The sequence below is a fragment of the Danio aesculapii genome, chromosome 17, assembly GCF_903798145.1.
Source record: "Danio aesculapii chromosome 17, fDanAes4.1, whole genome shotgun sequence".
Classification (NCBI taxonomy): Eukaryota; Metazoa; Chordata; class Actinopteri; order Cypriniformes; family Danionidae; genus Danio; species Danio aesculapii.
This window is the reverse complement of record NC_079451.1, coordinates 25,866,803-25,887,943: the sequence shown is the minus strand read 5'-3', so window position 1 is coordinate 25,887,943 and position 21,141 is coordinate 25,866,803. Positions and strand designations below refer to the sequence as shown.

The 21,141-nt window shown below is 35.2% G+C and overlaps 1 protein-coding gene across 3 annotated transcripts in view; it reads left to right on the top strand.

Annotated features, from left to right (window-relative positions):
* Positions 1-21,141, top strand: part of larp1b (La ribonucleoprotein 1B) — a 45,466-nt gene that overhangs the window by 11,261 nt on the left and 13,064 nt on the right. The window contains exons 2-11 of one of the 3 annotated variants that reach the window (XM_056476464.1): positions 366-427; positions 2,109-2,168; positions 6,237-6,459; positions 10,741-10,863; positions 12,347-12,509; positions 16,606-16,750; positions 17,320-17,494; positions 17,947-18,185; positions 20,298-20,411; positions 20,505-20,867. In XM_056476464.1, the coding sequence (XP_056332439.1) occupies positions 366-427; positions 2,109-2,168; positions 6,237-6,459; positions 10,741-10,863; positions 12,347-12,509; positions 16,606-16,750; positions 17,320-17,494; positions 17,947-18,185; positions 20,298-20,411; positions 20,505-20,867 (1,667 nt within the window). Of the gene's footprint in view, positions 1-365; positions 428-2,108; positions 2,169-6,233; positions 6,460-10,740; positions 10,864-12,346; positions 12,510-16,605; positions 16,751-17,319; positions 17,495-17,946; positions 18,186-20,297; positions 20,412-20,504; positions 20,868-21,141 lie in introns of all 3 variants that reach the window. The other 2 variants (XM_056476463.1, XM_056476465.1) reach the window with 2 other exon arrangements.

The following is a 21,141-nucleotide window of genomic DNA, read 5'->3' as shown; positions in this document are numbered from 1 at the left end:
GTATAATTATTTTGGTGTGTGTGTGTTTTTTTTTCTTGTTCAATGGATTCTTTCTTGTTTGTTCATTCTTTATTATTTTGTTTAGTACATTCTGTGTTTTATTTTTGTGTGTTAACTTTCAATTGTTTTAAAAAATCTTATTTCTCTTTGTTCTATTATTTGTTATTATGCTTGCTTATATTTGTCTTTCTTTCTTTCTTTCTTTCTTTCTTTCATTTCATGTTCAGCTGTTTTTTTTTTGTTGCCCATTCTGTTTAATTTTGGTTTGTTCATTTTTCTTTTGCCCTTTCATTCTTTCTCTTTTTTTCTATAATGAGCTGCCTCAAATATAATCACATTCTCATGTTTTTGCTCTGTGTCCACAGAACCCCAGAGTCCTGCCAAAGTTGTCCGTGCCAGCAAACCCAGATCAAGGAAGACCAGTAAGGTAAGACACTCTCATATATAGAGGATCACCGACTGAGGCCATTTCACCTCTCAAAACATGCCAAAATAATAAACTTGAATCTTTGCAAATAACTATAAATGCTACCTGAATCCATACGGACAGACCACATTTTTTTCCTCATCCATCTATTTGTGTAAATCTGCAGTTTTTCCCTCCGGTCTGTTTGTGTAACAGAGTCTGTCGTCTGAATGTCCCGGATCAGGGGTCAGCGGCAGCCAGTCATAGTGTAGCTTGGCTTGTGTTTGTATTTAAGTGGATATTTGTTCGCTCTGTTCAGTCTTTTGTGTGGGTGACAGTCAACAGAGAGTCAGCACATGAGTTTTTGACTTTTACCTCAGCGGGACATTCCAGAGAGAGCACATAGAGGGCTCAAATTCAGTCCTAACGGGGGCAGTAGAGTCGTCCCCATGACTGACTCCAAGGCATGTTAGTTGGTCTCCACTTACACACAAGTACAGCACTTGATTTGTACATTTGTGAGTCCTAGCATGTTGCTTGTTTCTCACACATTAGTGTTTTTTTTCTGCGTGTGTGGAATGTGACACTTTTGCATTGATCAAGTTAAACCTTGTAAGCTCACGTTGGATACACCATTTAACTTCAAGGCGCTCCCTTACGAATTCAGTTTTAGCATCTGGGACACCCAGCACCCATTTCGGGACGATAGTGGAATCAGATACGCTGCTTGGAATTCTGGTTGCTTCTCGGCTTGAGGGAATGATTGACGTTCCTCCGGTAATAGAAGGTGAAGTGATTTCTGAAAAAAGGAAAGCCGCACTTCCCCCACTGCGTCCGGATAATGTTTTGTGTGTTAAATGGTGGCAAAGTTGATGTATAAGTTGGAAACGGATTATTTGACGAGTAGTGGCCAGAGGAGCGGAGCAGCTGCCATTCATAAATCATTCAAACTGGACATTGAGAGATCATGCATTTGCAAATTGCCTTTCAGCTGAGAATGATTTGAGAATAATGTTGTTTTTCTGATCGTTTGAAATAAATAAATGAATGTTATAGTGTAGTAAACATAAATGAATGCTTTCAGTTCAAATTAGGACTGTATGAAATTGGACAAATCTAACAATGCCACATTTTTTGATTTGCGATTATGAATACAATTTTACCAAATGACTTAATATCTCTATATGGAAAGAATTTATAATGTTAGATCGATTGGGATAATTCTGCATTGAGTGCATCTCCATAAAATTCAATAAACAATCTATAAATACCAGGGTGTCCGTAGGGCAGGGGTGGGCAAACTCGGTCCTGGAGGGCCGGTGTCCTGCACAGTTTTGCTCCAACACCAATCAAACACACCTGAACATGCTAATCAGTGTCCTCAGATCACTAGAAATCTATAAGCAGGTGTGTTTGATTAGAGTTAGAGCTAAACTGTGCAGGACACCGGCCCTCCAGGACTGAGTTTCCCCAGCCCTGCCGTAGGGTCTTAAAGTCTTAAAAACAGAATTTTAGGCCTTAAAGTCTTAAATCTACTGAAATGTTGTGTTGTAGGTCTTAAATAATTTTAAACAGGTCTTATTGAGAACTATTGAGAATGATCACATTGCTATATTGATTATGAAACGATATATTGTGCAGCCCTAGTTCAGATGTAACTGTTTTTGTTTTGTTTTTTCTCTTTGCTTCTTTCCATTTGTAGTCAAGCGACTTCAGTGACATCACGAACTGGCCCACCCCAGGAGAACTGGCCAATAAGGAGGTGAGAAAGACATTGGAATATATTCATTCAAAGCAAGTCATTTGATGTAGTGTTAGCTTCATAGACAATGCATTAGTTCAGTGTTAGGTCTATAATATATCATTTACATATGAAACTGGATGCATTCTTTAGTTTCCATGTGACTTTGATGTGGTTTTCTGTTATCAGTTTTGCCTAAAAGGGGGCTTTGTGATGATTGCACATAAAGCCATGTCTTGCTTTAGGCTGTGTATGTTTTCTGTAGCCACAAATGCTCTCTTTTAGGTAAAATGATATCTAGAGGGGCTGGAAAAGGGCATTACCAAGGGGCCTCAAAATGACTGGAAAAGATACATTGTAACTTATAACTCTTGTAAAATAGAACTATTCTATAAAATACTTATATTTTCTATATTTGTTTAATGTGGTGCATCAAACCACTTTTAAAAAGAGTGAAGCCTGAAATGCAATTTGTCCTTTAGTTCTGAAATGATGGCATTTAATTATTTATTTTTATTTTATTTTTAACTCTGTTACTGCAAATAATCTAAAAACAAGCAGCTTTTCATTACAACAGAAACATAGCTTTCACGAGGGTGGCTTCTGTACGGTCTTGGACAATGCTTATTTATAAAATGGATATATTGTTAAATGTATAAATCCTGACATCATTCATCTGTGAAATGAAAAAGGAGATATTTAGCAGAATAAATGCTCTTTTGCATACATTAAAGTCTGCGTCTGAACTTTCCAGTGTCGGGCTCAGAAGAGAAAAAGATATATCTTTAAAACTGGTCTGTATAATTTGTGTATTATATTTCATTTATTTAGACGTCATATATTGTCATATTAGACATTATATAAATATCATAGCATTGTGTAAAGAAAGTCATTTCAGAATGACTTGCATAATGCTGTTAACATTTAAGTTAGCAAAATGTGCTCGAAGCGTCACACATTTGCATTACACCAACCGAGATGTAAGGCAGCATTTGTATAGGGCATTTCTCACACAAAGACACACACACACACCACATGTTTCAATATCACTTTGAATAATTTTGTATAGCTCATATAATATTTATATTTCTACTTTTTAATGTTTTTATTCCTCTGTTCATTATTTTTTAAAATATGGTATGGATCGATGGAAGCTAAAATACATGTTTTATATTTAGTTACACACCTAGCTTGTTTTACACAGTTTTGGTAGCACAACTTATTCCGGGTCAAGGTTACATAATATTTTTTTGCGCAACTATAATAAGTGTCAGATCATTTTTTTTTATCTGATCATTTGTGGTGAGATGAATTAGAAACATGTCAGACTACACACTGCTCACTACTCAATAGTTGGTTGGCATCTGTAAAAATGTGCGTGATGTCATATAGATTGCAGCAAGCAACTAACTTACTGAAACCAACAGAAACAAAGGCTATTGTTTATTATGACTATTATGACACATTATTTGAGATAAAGCTGTTGATAACTGCATTCCAATATCCATTGTCATTTGATGATGCCAACCATCTGAGAGCTTCAGGGACAACAAACATATAATACACTTCATTGTGTATATATATTATTATTATTATTATTATTATTATAACATGTAAATATTATTTTATTCGAAATGGCAATATATACTGTATATAAATGCAGCTTAACTATATTTATTTACTACCAACACTTAACACCAGGGGTTCCCAAACTTTTCAGCCAGTGACCCCCAAAATAACAATTTCAGTGACTCCTGACCTCCATTATCTTTGGAGGTGGTTATAAACATACAAACGTTGCACACAATCGTGTACACACACACACCAATAGGAACACTAGCACATTGACAACACAAAAAGGTGCAACAGTCTAACAGCCATGTAATTTTTATAGTCATTATTCATTAGTTTAATCTATATTAACCTCACTTTTTGAGAATGGTGTGCACAATGTTTACAGCATAAGGCTACTGCGTCGAGTGATTGGCGTGACCCACGGCACCTGCCTTGCGTGTAGTCCTGCCTTTATACTTCTGCGTGCTGTTTGTGTTGCTCTGCAATAACACTTCGGAAACGCTAGCTGGCAGTAGGTGTTTATGTTCCTTTGTGTCGAGTTTCTTCTTGGGTCTTTTGTTTTCTTCTGAACACTACAAGTAGCACAAACTCGCTCATTTAGAGGCGGGAACGGGCGGACGTGCAAAAACCTTAATCTTCAGTTAAACACAAAACAAAAGTCTCCATCTGGAGCTCCTTCACGCGACTCCACACTTGTAAACAATTGCTCCATCAGGTTTGCGGCTCTCCGCACCGCCCACGCTCTTTACCACTACCAAGCCGACCAATCACAGAGCTTGTGCTACATGTCGTTGCGACGTGTAGTTACGTTTTTGGGAAGTGCGTGTCAGCCATGGCGAGGGCTATGCGGCCACACGCAGGCTGCGCCGGAGCATACACGTGCACTTTACACAGAAGTATAAATCAGCCTTAAAGGTGCAGTAGGTGATCTGCCAAAATGCTAACCGGTTAGCATAATATCTTTGGAACAGAGTCCCTCCCCTGCTGTCCAGAAATCACAAATGCGCGCACCGCGACATGACAGCAGACAACTCACTAGTTCATGTCATGCGTCAGTTAGAAATGTAGTTAGTGGTTGGTCTGCGGCGTGCATGAATTACACTTATTACTATGCCATACTTGCATGCTATTTCAGAGCGAGTATTCAAAGTAGCATGGCTAACAATATATGGGGAGCACGTCACAGATTGTCATTGTTCACAATTAAACCAATGTGAAAATAAAACCAACTTCACCTCAGTAAAGCAGACTAGGCAGAATAGCGCTATTTACTTTTGTTTTGTTGTTAAACTAAATAAAATCTACATTATCAATGCTGTAAAAGGTCCCTTATGAAAATGAAAAGTCACATCAATCTTTCGCTGGAAGATTTCAGTGGCTGAACAACACTTCTGTACATATAACCCATTCATAAAATAACACAATCTACATCAGCTTTTTAAAAATAGTTTTAAAACAACATTACCTGTCTAAAAGAAATATTTCAGCCATGGTGTCGTCCTTCCTCCAGCGTGCAAAAGTAACTCCAATACTGATTCAGGATTACAAATTTTTGTATAAATTTTATCTATTTATATTTTATAAATTTGTCTAAGTAACTATTTTAGTGTAATATGAATTTGTTTTGTTATGTAATATTTTATATATATCCATTTTGTCACGAAATAGCCATAAGTTGCTGATGTGGCTATAAATAAATAATCATTGGAACTATTGGTACTATTGGAATGTGAAGAGACTTTCAACAAGCACAACAAAAAAATGTTTCTGATGACAATCACCTACTGCCCCTTTAAAACCGTTCTTGGTTTAATTTTGGAGACTGCCACTTGAAGATCGTCCTCCATGTTCAGTCATGGCCTTTTATTTTTAATGGATGCGAGTACCGCAAAGGCGTCAAAGTTTAACAATGTGCCGTAAAATCAATCTGCTGCAACTAATGCTATTGCTGTGTCATTAATCTAGTGAATAACCCCAGGGGTCGCAACCCATTGGAAAAAGAATTGAAAGGCTGATAGCTTTTTATTTGCATGTTGTTTTTTTATGTAACTGTTAAATACATAACATATATGAGATTTTTCGAAATCACTAAGTGACCCCCTTCTTGTAATACTTGTAATACAGTACACTAATAAAATCAACAGTACGACTGTATAGGGCCTCTTTTTACATCTCTTTTTTTTTAAAAAAAGGAGCAGTTTGAATGTTTATTTACTTGGATGTTTTAAAGAAAATAAAGACAAGTAAATTAAAATTAACTTTGTACCTAAAAGCTGCCACTTTCCTTTTTTTCATACGTCTGTTTCAATGAGTGTGCTAGGAATTCATTGTCATATCAGTGTTAAGATAGCTTTTAATGAATAAAATTTTTTGCACCGTCATTCATATCATGCAGCTCCTAATCTGCAGGAGAAATGTGTGTGTCTTGAGTTTGACCGCTTGCACTGCTGGCTTAATTCTGCTGAGTTCAGACTGAATTCACTGAGAGATTGATTTGATTGCACTCCTCAGCAGCAGCAGAATGTGATCAACACACAGGGGAGGAAAGGGACGCCCGGACGGAGGGAGAGGAAGAAGGATCATGGGGGAGAGAAGAGGGAGAAGGAGAGTGGAAGTGATGGGAGTGACAGTAAGGAGAACAGGGAGGCGCAGTCCAATTCAATCACGGGACTTTCGAACGAGCAGGAGACAGAAGATGGAGAGGAGACACACAGCAGCGCCCCCCGCAGGAGAGGAGGTGAGACTGTCCACTACAGACATGTAAACATGCAATCACACTTGCATTGCATATCCATATATTTTATTTCTAATTGGTTGTCTTTAAAGGTATAATTCAACCCACAAATTTAAATTCTGCCTTCATTTATGCACGATTGACTTGTTCCAAACCAGTTTGTGTTAAACACAAAAGAAGGTTTGTTGAAGAATGTTGGAATCCTACAGCCGTAGTAGAAAATACAAACATGATAGCCAGTGGTTTCAGATTCAAAATATCTAATTTTGTGTTTAATAGAATAAAAAAGTCAAACTGGTTAGGACTAAGTCAAAGGTGAGTTAATAATCTCTTTTTTGGGGGGTGAATTATCCCTTTAAGCTCAGCTCAGTTGTTTAGCTTCTTTCATTAGATTGTGCTCTGTTCACAGTACAAGAATCTGCAGACGTTTTCTGTATATCACTCTGGCTGATGTTGACTTGGCTTTGGGGTTTGTAATAAAATGTGTAGTCATGATTGCAGCATGGTGAAGTTGGCGTCAAAGACAATGGTGCTAAAGTTATTGGTTACCAAAGGTTTTGTGTAAGATGTTTCACACATGATTGATTAATTCCTCAACAAAATGCATCCAATAATAAAAGGAGATATGCAGCTTTTGGCAAGTTTAGCACTACTTATACAAACCATGTAATAGTTGGCATTTTAAGGCCTTGTTTTACCATATTTTTCAGAATATATGTTGCGCTTGATCAGAATTTTATTATTGAGAGGAAACAAAAGACACAGCATTTTTGTTTAAGTGTTTTTTTGTAGTAAATTTCAGAAATAATGTAAATTAAGTTACTGGCAGCTCTGATTGAAACCATTTCTTTTAGAAAATTTATTTTAACTTATTATTTTATTAACTCAATTTTAGTTTTCTCATATTCAAGACTGAAAGACATGAGAATAGTGTACAAATGAACGAAAAGATAAAACATGATTTGTAGCACATACATTATAAACAAGATTTGATGGTAAGACTAAAAATATTACTTGAATTTAATTGCATTATACAAGTTTCTTTGGAATATAAGTCACAGGTTGTTTTAGATGATAAAAAAACATGAATTATATTCTGAATAAATCTGGTAATGTTTTTTTTTTCCCAAGATTTTTTATTTGTTTTTCACGTTATACAGAGCAAACAAAAACAAAACACCCCTTTCCCAGAACACCAGATCTAGGAACAATATATAATCATGTAAAAGATGAAAACCTGACATGAAACTATGACACAGGCTCCTTTTTTCCTCATATTGTCATGTTGCGTCCATTTCCATCACAAGATTTAAGAAAGGTTGCCAGACCATATAAAATGTCTCAATAAAGCATACTTTGAAAGTATGCCTTATTTTCACTATCTTAAGATGAGACATAACTTCTATTATTCAGTGATTATGTGTTGGTGGAAAAGGTCTTTCCATTTAAGCAATATCTCTTCTAGCCAGAAGAGAACCAAAGGCTAACATTTTAATTTGTCTTGTGGTGAGGGGAGCGTTCTCAGGGGCCACTCCGAACAATGCGAGAAATGGTGATGGCTCTACTTCCACCCTAAATGCCTCAGAGAAGGTCTCAAAAATACTCATTCAGTATATGTGAAGCTTTGGACGTGCAGCAGAGTAGCAGGAACCTGCCTACATCGATCACATATGGGATCTATTTAATGTATTGTTTAAAATGATAAAAAGAAAACTATGTCCTTAATTTTTTTTTTTTTTTAAATGTTTGGAAAATTGGGTGTGTTGTTTAGAAACACAAAACGCAGTGGTATTTAAAGTGGCCAGTCATGGGGAACTATTGGTAAATGTCAAACGTAAATGTAACATAAAACCCTGAATGGTTCAGCAGGGCTATAAAAGTCAGTGCATTCTAGTGAAGGTAATAAATGTGATAAAGGGATTGTTCACCTCAAAATAAAAATTTTCGCCTCACAGCAAGAAGGTCGCTGATTCGAGTCCCAGCTGAGCCAGTTGGCATTTCTCTGTGGAGTTTGCATGTTCTCCCCATGTTGGCGTGGGTTTCCTTCGGGTGCTCCTGTTTCTTCCACAGACAAAAGACATGTGGTTTAGGTGAATTGAATGGACTAAATTGTCTGTAGTGTATGTGTGTGTGAGTGAGTATGTAAGGGTGTTTCCCAATACTGGGTTGCAGCTGGAAGGGCATCCGCTGCATATAACATATGCAGGAATATTTGCCAGTTCATTCCTCTGTGGCGACCTCTGAAATAGAGATTAAGCCGAAGGAAAATGAATGAATGCTCACACTCAAATGGTTCCAAACTTCTGTTGAACACCAAACTGGAAATATAACAGCTGTTGACATCTGTAGTAGGAATGAAAAGCTCAATGAAAGTCAATGGGTGTCTTTTTACAACATTCTTCTTTTTGTGTTCAACTAAATAACTCAAACTGGTTTGGAACAAGTGGTGAATGAGTAAATAATGGAAGAATGTTCATTACTAGGTGAATAATCTATTTAAATGGTCAGAAATACTCCTAATTTCTTTACATAAAACAAACACTCAAAGACACTCATAAAGATTTGGATGTAGCATAAATTGATTAGAAATGCTTTTAAACATCTGTTCACCATAGCACATCTTACTGACTTTGTTAAAGTTTCAAAGCGACTACTGATTTCCTTAGGATAATCATTTAGCAATCCTAACTATCACACTCATGCAATCTTGCAAAATGTATGTGAACTTGAACATGATCCCACGTGTCGCAGCAGCAACTTCTAGCTTAAAGACAGAGGAAAGATGAGACAGGAAAAGGATTGAGAGCTTAGAAATGGTCATGATACCTGTGTGGGTTTCAGACACGTAAATGCTTTAAATCTCACACGCATGCCTTAACACATACACACATGTACACACAGCCACACACACACTTAATATCCTTGATGAATTACACTGTTCTGATTGCATAATGAAATGGTTCCTTAATTACTTCATAAATCTTAGATCATGTCTTTTTTGGATTAAAGTCTGAGGTAATATGTAGTGAAATATTGTCTAAATGTTATGACAGAGCATGTACAGGAGGATGTACAGCATTACTGAAAGCCCTCAGACTGGCTTTGGGAAGCTTCTCTTTCAGTTTCTTTCATTGTCTGTGTGTTAATAATTATAAATATAAAGAGACTATATGAAAAGTATGCTTTGTATTGTTGTTTTGTTATCATAATAAATGAATTAAGAGAATGTAGGAACCCCCTCTTATATCAATGGAGAAACTGTTGTTATTTTAAAAACACAGTATAAGATTTTTTTTTTACACATTTCTAAATATAATAGTTTTAATAACTCATGTCTAATAACTGATTTCTTTTATCTTTGCCATGATGACAGTAAATAATATGTGACTAGATATTTTTCAAGACACTAGTATTCAGCTTAAAGTGACATTTAACGCCTTAACTAGGTTAATTAGGTTAACTAGGCAGCTTAGGGTAATTAGGCAAGTTATTGTGTAACAATGGTTTGTTCTGTAGACTGTCGGAAAAAAATATAGCTTAAAGGGGCTAATTTTGACCTTAAATTGGTTTTTTAAAAATTTAAATCTGCTTTTATTCTAGCCGAAATAAAACAAATCAGACTTTCTCCATAAGAAAAAATATTATCAGACATACTGTGAACATTTCCTTCCTCTGTTAAACAATTTGAAAAATATTTTAAAAAGAAAGCAAAAAAATCAGCTGTGTATATATATATATATATATATATATATATATATATATATATATATATATATATATATATATATATATATATATATATATATATATATATATATATATATATATTTACTTAACCCTGAAACACAGTAATCATGTCATCAACAAAATATGGCGAAAATCGTACACTATGGTAAAAGTCTGATTAAGGTGTTTACATGTCTGTACTACACTTCAATAATGTGACTAAAGTCAGCATACTAGACGTCTTAATCTGATTTCTGTTTAGTTCCATTATGACTAGTCGGATTAAGGTAATCAAAAATCACTGTTTACATGGTAGACTCTTAATCAGAGTACTGTCTTAATCCTATTAAAATCAGATTATTGGTGTCCATGTAAACGTACTCATTTATATGATTTAATTTACGGACAGTCAGTCAGTCACTGAACCTCAGAATGGTCAAATCATTCTGTAAAATCTGATCCGATTTTGTTGAGAGGTTGGTGCTCATTTTTGAGGTCATTATTTCATCTTGAATGGCTCTGTTAATTTAAGCTCTTGTTCTGTCATGTGTCCGTCAGGCTGGAGAAGAGAGAGAGATTTCTTTGATGACACTGCGAGTGTTCGCAGCGAGGGCAGTAATGTCCGCGGAGGCCTCAGGGGCAGGGGCAAAGGTCGTGGACGGGGCAGAGGTCGTGGACGAGGTAACCCCGAAAAAAATCCATAAACAGCTTCAATATCACTGCTCACTATCAGACTGGGTATTTAAAATAGCGGTCAGATATATGGTGGTGTGTTTGTGTCTTTATGACATTCTAGTAGAAAACACAAGAATACTCAGAATTCCATCCAGTAAAACAAGTAAAAACAAGACATGTAAACCTCTTTGTTTACTTGCCAAAGATTCAGTGCATCTAAATCTTTACCAATATGGGAATTAGAAATATGAACTAAATTATTCAGTTATATATAATTAGGGCTGCAAGAAATTGGAAAAATCTGACGTGTGTATATATATATATATATATATATATATATATATATATATATATATATATATATATATCTTGCAATTATGAATAAAATTTCACCAGGTGAATTGAATGGCGCTATTTGGAAAAAATTCTATAATTTAGATCGACTGAATGATGGTCAAGTCTTTTTCCATACAGTTCATCTGCATAAAGTACAATCAATTACAAGCAAAAATAAAGATTTAAACAGTGCTTTATGGTTTTCTGGGAAGTCAAACAGAATTCAAGTACAGAAATTAGACAATCAAATGTAAAATGATAGGGTTATCATTGTGTACATAATAAAAAAAATCATATAATTTAATATTGTCTTTATCTTTTTATCTTTACTAAATAATCTAATTCTGCGATGTGGCTATAGCAGATACACACAGTGTGATATCGATGCTCAAACAATATTGTTCAGCCCTATATTATTTAGTTAAAAAAAAACAATCCTTTGAAAGCTGCTATTGGGGTTCTTCCAGAAAATGTTAATCCGACAGCTCTTGAGATGGATAGTATTACACTTTGTACATTGTTTGCTAAATTACTCATACTTTTTGGTAAGTCATACTGTCTATCTTCTCCCACAGCATATCGCCGGTGGGGGGGGGTTGAAAATCTATGATTTGCCATGAAACTATAAAATAATACATTTGGTATCGGATTGAAACCCAAGCTGATTAAGATCTTGAATGTGATCGATCTATCTATCTATCTATCTATCTATCTATCTATCTATCTATCTATCTATCTATCTATCTATCTATCTATCTATCTATCTATCTATCTATCTATCTATCTATCTATCTATCTATCTATCTATCTATCTATCTATCTATCTATCTATCTATCTATCTATCTATCTATCTATCTATCTATCTATCTATCTATCTATCTATCTATCTATCTATCTATCTATCTATCTAAACATTATTTTATTTGATTTTTTTCGTGTATGAAGGCTTATTTATTTAGATTTTTACTTTTAAGATATTAGAGAACTATTTACCTTCTTGAATAATTGCAGTATATTGCACTTTTAAAACAAATGTGAATCAGTAACAGAATATCTCTTTAGTCAAAATAGATCTCCGTTCCCTTTGGGGGAGGACCTGAAGAAGTGCTATAATCTCAAAATGAATTTTCTGTCATTTCTCTCCGTTTTCAGGTCGGGGGGATTACTCCCTCAGTTACCGGGACTCTTACCTAGATGGGAATTCAGTTCCAGCAGAGTTCGGTACTAACATGGTCTATTACTACAATGACGGTAATCGCGTGCAGATGTATACCATTGAGGAGAGTTTGCTCAAAGAATACATCAAACGCCAAATGTAAGTTCAGAGTTTGATTTGCCATTTAAACAGTCAATTGCACATTTTCTTTTTCAAATAAATGTTTTTAACATTGATCAATATTAGAATTATTAGTGATGATCGAGCACCTATAACAATTCATTTTTATAGTACAGTTATGATTTCTAAAGTGACACTGACGACTGAATCACAGGAATAAATGACTTATACTACATTCAAAAATAAAACTCCTTTTAAACAGTTTTTACATTTGAAATAGTAAAATTATTTGACAATTTTGAAGCCATGGTGAGCCTTGGTGATGTTTCAAAATCATGAAAATAGTGCTGATCCTAAACTTTTGACTAGTAGTATATACAGTAGATGTGTGTGTGTGTGTGTGTGTTCAGTGTAATGCATTAGTGCCAGCAGAGGGAGCAGCTGCAGCATCGGGTGGCCTTGCACTGCCTGTTTTAGCGTGCCCTTAATTTAGCTTGTCTGCCTTCTGGATGATGGAGAAAGGGTCAGATGATCTGGGTCAGAGAGATTAGGGCATAGGACACTGGGTGTGTTGTGCGTGTGGGAGTATTTCCTAGTTGATCACAAATAATGACTTTTGCATTTCATGTACAATGCAAATTTGTAAATTTGGACTGGTTCAAGTGTGTGGGTTCACGTTTTGCCTCTGCCAGCCAGCATGAGGTTATTGTTTGTGTGTGTGCATTCTTGCACATGTAATCTTATTCACAGAGTTCAGCCAAGCTTATTTCAGCTCTGTGACTGTAGCAAGCTGAGAGTCCCCCCATGTGTACATACAAATGCGCACGCACACACTATGTTTTTTTTTAAATGTATAATTAAATAAAATATATAATTTAGGAAATGTTGAAAATCCGTCACCATTGACTTCCATAGTACAAATAAATTACTAAGAAATTCAGTGTCTACCGTTTTACAACATTGATCAACATGAGATTGAAACAAAAATATTAGAAAGAAAATATACAGAGATTTTTGTGAGGCTAAAAATACTACAGTTGAATCTTCTTTTTTGGAAAATATATGGGAAATTTCCAGACCTTGTGGAAATCTGTGAGTAATAATATATATTAATAGTGGTGCAACACATCACAAATTTCACTGTTTGCATCACACTACGGTTTTTGAGTAACAGATCGGACCATTTTTCGGATCAGCAAAAAAGGGAGGAGACGAATGTGATTTGCTTTCCATTTATACAAAAATATTACTGCAAAAACCATTGATTTAACAAACAAAACTTATTTTAATAAAAATAAAAATCAAGAAAGAACCAGCTGAAATTTTTTTTTTATATTCAATACTTCGCTACTGTTGCTGATAGTGCTAAATATAGAAATCTAACATCTTGTACAATATATCATAATTATTTTGAATTAATGATTCAACAATTTACACAAAATTTCATGTTTCATTATAGGTGGATCATTTTTGAAAACCTATTCAGTGACATCATTTTAATGGTTGTTTGTCGCCACCCATTAGTTACAAAATGTAATTGCTACAACATTCACCAGCGTCGAGTTCCATTAAACCGTGATTTTAAGCTTTACTATAAACATCAGTGTTTATATCTGAATTATAAACTGTTCTCCCAGTACTTCTGTGTTATTTTATTCTTTTGTAATGAACTGAAAAAGTGTAAAAACTGAATCTCGATCAAATGCAGTTTTGAATGCAGTGATTTGAAGGATTAATAAACATATGCAAATCATTTATCATTCATGTTGTATGGGTTTGAATTGAGATCGTAAATACAAACTTAATATATGAAATAAAAAAAACCTTTTTAACTTTTTATTTAATGTTTACAGTGCAAATCCAATTAAATACACTTATTTGGTAAACAAAGCAAGTCGCTTATTTTATACCTCTACTAAAAGACAGAAAATATTACTTTTATAAACTGTATTGTAAATAAATCATATGAACATTTTCATATTAGTCAATATTATTACTGAAATTAATTTAAAATCTGAATAAATATAAATTTACACAAGTAAATAAACTTAATGATCATGGGCTAAAAATATGCGAAAATCTTCAGATTTCGTGTAGACCTAATTATTCATTATTGTAGCAGCAGTTTTCATAGAAAGAGTAGTAGAAACGCATACATATAAATTTAGAGGTAGAACTTCAGCTTTTTTTTTTTTTTTTTTTTTTACATTTTCTTTTGTAAACGTAGAAAAATGGAACAAATATAATGGAGTAAAAGTGTGTCCTGGATATTCTCCCAGTAGAGATTGATTTCACACCTAAACATACCAATGAGTGAGTCTTGCACAACATCACCACTGAAACTCCCCAGAATCAATGTCAGAACGGCTCACGGCTCGGCTGACTAAAGCTGCTGGAATGTGAGGTGTGTTCAGGGTGGAGGCACTTGTTCCTTCCCAGACCACTGCTGTTCACAGAAGAGCTCGCAAGTCTTATTTTGTGCTAAGAAGTGTTTAATAGGTGTGAGGCAGAAGTGGTTAAGATAACGCAATAAAAAGGTCATGCATAAGATTTTTTTTTGCTAATGTGTAAACAACTTGCATAAACTTATCCAAATAAGACCTTCTATGTCTTTCCTGTTGACATAATCTCCATTAGTATTGCTATAAACAAGGGTTTCTGAATTCTACATGCAGAACATCAGTCTCGTCTCAGAATTTTTGGTGGTTCATCAATGGAATGCGTGTATTTTGAGGAATTTTGATTAGCTTTTTTTCAAAAGAGATTATTCAGAGAGGCTCTGGACGATTAGTTTGCGGTATTTAAATATGAAATTCAGCAGTGATAGTGCAGTTTGGTCTTTTTCTGCACCTGGTCTCACTGGAGCCCTGCCAAAGGGTTAGAATCATCTGAATGGAACAGACGTTTTCTTCGCCTCACACAAAATACAACACCCAGAGGACAAAGGTAGAAGAAGAGAAAAAAAGCTGATACCTGAATGTATATGCTGCTGGAAAAGAGTAAGGGATGAATAGATAACTAAATATTTAGTTATTCCCAAGATTTTTTTCCAGCAAGTATCAGAGTAGCTTGACAATAACTATTTTCTACGTTGTGATCCTGTAAACATAACCAGAATGAATGAAAATGTGTAAAATTCTGTTCATGCGGCTAAAGTCATGCTCATTAAATATAAAGAAAAGCGTTTCAAGAAAAGCATTTCACTTGATTGATTTTATGAATTACTATAAAAATGTGTGTTAAATCAATAAAATGTTTGTTTTCTCTTGTGGCCTCAGACCTTTGTGTACTGTTGGATCTGTTTTCTTTTCTGTCATTGTTTTATATATTAAAGCATTACTGCAGGGGTGGAAAATAGCTATTATCTGTTATAAGCCAGGTTTGCATGTAGTGAATAAAAGTCAGAAAACTCAGATTAACTAATATAAAGTACCGGTCAAAAGTTTGGGGTCAGGTTTTTTTTTTTTTTTAAGGAAATTATTCTGTTCATCAAGGCGGCATTTATTACATGTAAAACAATTAATATTTATTTAATAAATATATATTTATTACTTTTATGTAGTTTCAAATGAAATTATTACTCTAGTCATTGCTTTTATTACTATTACCATTAATAATAATAATAATAATGACAATAATAATTATTAACATTGGAGTGATTTCTGAAGACTGGAGTAATGAAGCTGAAAATTCATCTTTAAATCACTGGATTAAATGATTAAATTAAGTTATAAACTACTTTTGAACAATTATTTTATAGTGTAATAACATTTCACAATTTTACAATTTGTTCTGTATTTTTGATGAAATAAATGCAGCCTTGGTGAGCAGGAGAAGCTTCTTTTAAAACATTTAAAAATCCTACTGACCTCAAATTTTTGCAATGTAATGTGCATTTATATAGCGTATTTATTGTGTATGGTCATACACCCAAAGCGCTTCACAATCATGAGGGAGGGTCACTCCACACCACCATCTTTTGACATCTTTTGGTAGTGTAAATTTATATACTCTTCCGAGGTAATAAAGTTTGCTTTTATTTTTATGACTTAAACAGCTCAACATGTTGCTAACAGCTTTAAATATGTAGTGGATGTAATTATATCCAAGTATGTCATTTTTGTTTTGCTTTTAGTGAATACTACTTCAGTCTCCCAAACCTGGAGCGTGACTTTTTCCTGCGGAGGAGGATGGACTCGAAAGGCTTTTTGCCCATTTCTCTGATTGCAAGTTTCCACAGAGTCCAGGCTCTTACCACCGACATCAACCTCATCAAAGAGGTGAACATTGCACTGACCTTTTACCTACAATTGAAGTCAGAATTATTAGCCCCCCCTGAATTATTAGCCCCGCTGATAATTTTTTTTTTCCCAATTTCTGTTTAACAGAGAGAAGATTTTGTCAACACATTTCTAAACACAATAGTTTTAATAACTCATTTCTAATAACTGATTTCTTTTATCTTTGCCATGATGACAGTAATAATATTCGACTAGATATTTTTCAAGACACTTCTATACAGCTTAAAGTGACATTTAAAAGCTTAACCAGGTTAACTAGGCAGGTTAAAGTAATTAGGCAAGTTATTGTATAACAATGCTTTTTTCCTGTAGACTATTGAAGCTTAAAGGGGCTGATAATTTGACCTTAAAATGAATTTTTAAAAATTAAAAACTACTTTTATCCTAGCTGAAATAAAACAAATAAGACTTTATCCAGAAGAAAAAAATTATCAGACATACTGTGAAAATTCTCACTTCAACTATGGCCTGCCTCGTTTTCAGGACCCACACCTCAGAGATGGTTATCTGCAGTCTGTGTCATATCAGGTTTTTGTGTGTCTGAACAGGCGCTGAAAAACAGTGAGGTTGTGGAACTGGTGGATGAGCAGATCCGTAGGAAAGAGGAGCCGGAGCAGTGGCCCATCCCGGCACTCGCTCTCGACTCCCCTCGCACCGATTTCTCCCAGCTCATCAACTGCCCAGAGTTCGTCCCGGGACAGACGTTCACCTCCCTCAGCACAGGTTCTCATGTCTTCCTCCCACAGCCTAAATATAACGTTTTGCTACACCAGCCATTACAGTGTTTCGCTGAGTATTCGCTGGTGTGTTGCTTTATCGGCAAACTGAAGTGTCGCTACACCTGCTACTAGCATATTAATTCATGTTTTGCTATATGTACCATTAGATTATTATAATCATGGTGGCAAACTAAAGTTATGCTACACCTACCAATGGGGTGTATTAGTTTTTTATTAAAAAGCTAACATGTTTGCGTGTGGAAAAAAAATCATTTTGTGTACTTGCCAGTGATTTTAACACCAATTTGGGGCTTGTCAATTGTTATTTTAGGTCCTGCTTCTGCTCTTTGAGGCTTTTAATTTGTTTTGCTGTGTTGTATTCTTGAGTTAAACTATTATTTTGTTTCTTAAAATCCAGGACTCATCAACTTATTTCTGTCTCTGCGTGTGTCACAGTGTCATCCTCTCCAGTTAATCAGCACATGGACGAACCCTCTCTAGTGAATGGCCAAACCAGCGATGAGACAGACACAGCCAAACCTCAGTCCAAAGAATCGTCCCCTTCAGACTCAAGGAGCAGCTCCGGTGAGGATGGGAGTAATCTTAAAGAGCGCCCCAGCAGCCTCTCTGATCCAGATGCACAGCCGTGGATACAGGTGGAGAAACGACACAGAAACACCTCTGGGAAAAATAAGGTAATTCTGGATCCACTAAGAGTATTCTGACATAGGACAGGTGTCGTGTTGCCTGTCAATTTTTACCAATACCAAAATTTGCTGATTTTAAAATCCAATATGATTTTATGAATTTAAAATGAAGTTAATGTAAAATAAAGTTAAATGTCTTTTTACATGCAAGTTAATTTGGGTATTACAAATTTACAGTGGACTGGGTTATGTGTTTATTTAGATCCCCATTAGCCCCTGCCAACGTAGTGGCTATTCTTCTCGGGGTCTGACAAATAAAATGAGTAATTTACATCAAATCATCATCAAAACCAATACAAAAACTAATTTATATTAAAATAACACAACAGAAACAAATACTAAAACCGACATCACAACCAAAGACAAATTTACATTAAACCATAATTATAGAAACGATACAATAAAACATAGTTTGAAATTAGTTTAAAACACCAAAAGTATCAAATAATCAAATATAACTGTAATGTATTTTATTATACTAAAGGTTTTTGGAAATGAGTACATACAATATTGTTACACAATATATCATTTCATCCTTATCATTATGATATGTGTATCCATTGTAGTGAGATTGGATGATGAACAATTCCCCTTTAAGCGAAGTCATTTCACTCAGCAGCCATCTTTGAATCACCTCTTGGGCAGTGTGCTCGGACATTCTGTCTGAATGGGGAAACATCAAATTCTCCAAAACTGTTTGACAAGCTTACGATTACATTATATATTTGGAATAATCAATAGAATTAAACAACAACTGTCTCATGAGTTTCATTTCTAAATGTCCGAATCAAACAAAACCGACATATTTTCAGCTTGCCCAAGCTAATGCGCATGCGCACTCTAAATTGACATCAACCTCATTTATGGCCATTTTACACATTATCGTTATCTGAATAATGATCGTCTAATCGTGCTGCTCTTCTGCAGTAATCAACAGCTTGGTCTCGATGGTGAATCTCCTCCAGAAAGGACACAACTCTTTGTTTACAAGTTTGTGGGCGTTTGAGTAGTTGCTGTCATGTGATGTGCGTTTGACAGGATGAACTTTACCACATGTTTGTTTCACACAGATTACAAAACCAAAAATCTTTTGTTTTCAAATGCACTTGGTTTATGTAGAAATAAAGATTTCAAGCTTTGAGGATATATTTCTCCAGTCTGTGAAGCAAATATTTGCTGAGATTCCAGTGCGTTTATTGACCACCAAACTGTTGTAAAAGTCTGGTCTAAGCTTCTCCCCTCGAAGAAACGTCAGTCTATAACGATCAATGGTTGGCTCCTGTATTAGTTGGAGGGGATTCATTTGCCATATTGACCGTTACACTTTTCCCCATTCAAAACTACATGAGTCTTTGATGATAAACCTGAACTGTTTAACTCTAGTGGAGTTATAAAATAAGCCTATTTGCAAAGTTCCTTTTAAATTAAAATGTAAAATTAATATCAAATAGCAGCATTAACAATAGAGATGCATCACACACATGTAGTAGTCTATCTCTGTAAAAGGAGGAAAAAATATATATAAATGTAGTGTTTCGTTTATTTAGAAAGAGATAAGTTATACATAAATTAATGTAAACCCTTTACAGTTTTAGGATGTACTTCCACTAGGCTATCTGAACCATGCCCAGTATAACACAGTGTAAAAGTGAACTCCAACGTCTCTTTTGAAGGGACTGTTCTATATGGATTGGTTACTCGTTCTTGCTTTTCACTGAACATGAACGCAAGTGTAATGTGTTTTTTCTTTAGAAGTGCTGTATTCGATTTATTTCAGATGTATAGCAATATAATATTGTTACAATAACCAACTTAATGATAAAATATATAGTAACATTGATATGGTATCAGCATAGTGTGCATCTCTGTTATTTTGCTTCATTTTAAAACATATCACAGCTGTAGAAGATTTGACACAATTGTTGTATGTTTAAAATGTTGTCTTTTCATTATCTCATTATAATTCTTCATGTTGCTTTATCTCTCACCAGTCTGCTTTAGTTTTTCTAACACTGTTAGCTCACGCTGCTCTTTTTTTGTTTCTTCCTCATCCCTCATTTCCTCTGTCTATCCATTTCTCCATCTCCTATGGCTATGCAGACCTCAGTAACACCTCTTCCTCCTAGCCCTCCTTCCTCTCCTCCTCCTCCTCCTCCTCCTTCTCCTCCTCCTTCACCTCCTCCTATTCCCCGTCTTGAGTTCTTCCCATCTGCAGTTGAGTATTTTCCCATTTTCTGCATTTCATCTGCTTGCTGCTGTTTTTCATTTACTAAATGAAAATAAGACTCAATTTGGTGTTTTCTTCAGGAACGCACAGAATTGGTTCAGTCCACCCCAAAGCCTCAGCCTGAAGCCGACCAGGAGGAGCTGGACTTCCTATTTGATGAGGAAATGGAACGGCTCGCTGCACCTCGCAAGAACACTTTCACTGATTGGTCGGATGACGATTCTGATGACGAACTTGACGACAGTGATGTGAACAAGATCCTGATTGTTACTCAGACGCCTCCTCACCTTCGCAAACACCCTGGTGGTGATCGGACGGGCAACCATGTGTCTCGTGCCAAAATTACAGCCGACCTCGCCAAAGCCATTAATGATGGACTGTTCTACTATGAGCAGGATCTCTGGACGAAAGAAGAAGGGCCGCCAGAGTGTGCCAATGCCAAGGTGAGATTGCTTACTGTTTCAGTGTGTTACTTAAAATGGCAGAAAATCCATGGCAATATAAACAGTTTTATTTATTTTTCTTTCATTTTTTTAATGAACAAGTAAAGCAATGCAGACAGGGAGAGAACATGCAGTTTGAATAGTAAAGGGCTAGAACAATGCAAAAAAAATCCATAAATACAAATATGCACTTGTAAATACATATTTACAATGTGTCTCTTGACCACAAAACCTCTCTTGTGTTGCACGGGTATCTTTTTGGCAAAGAACATGT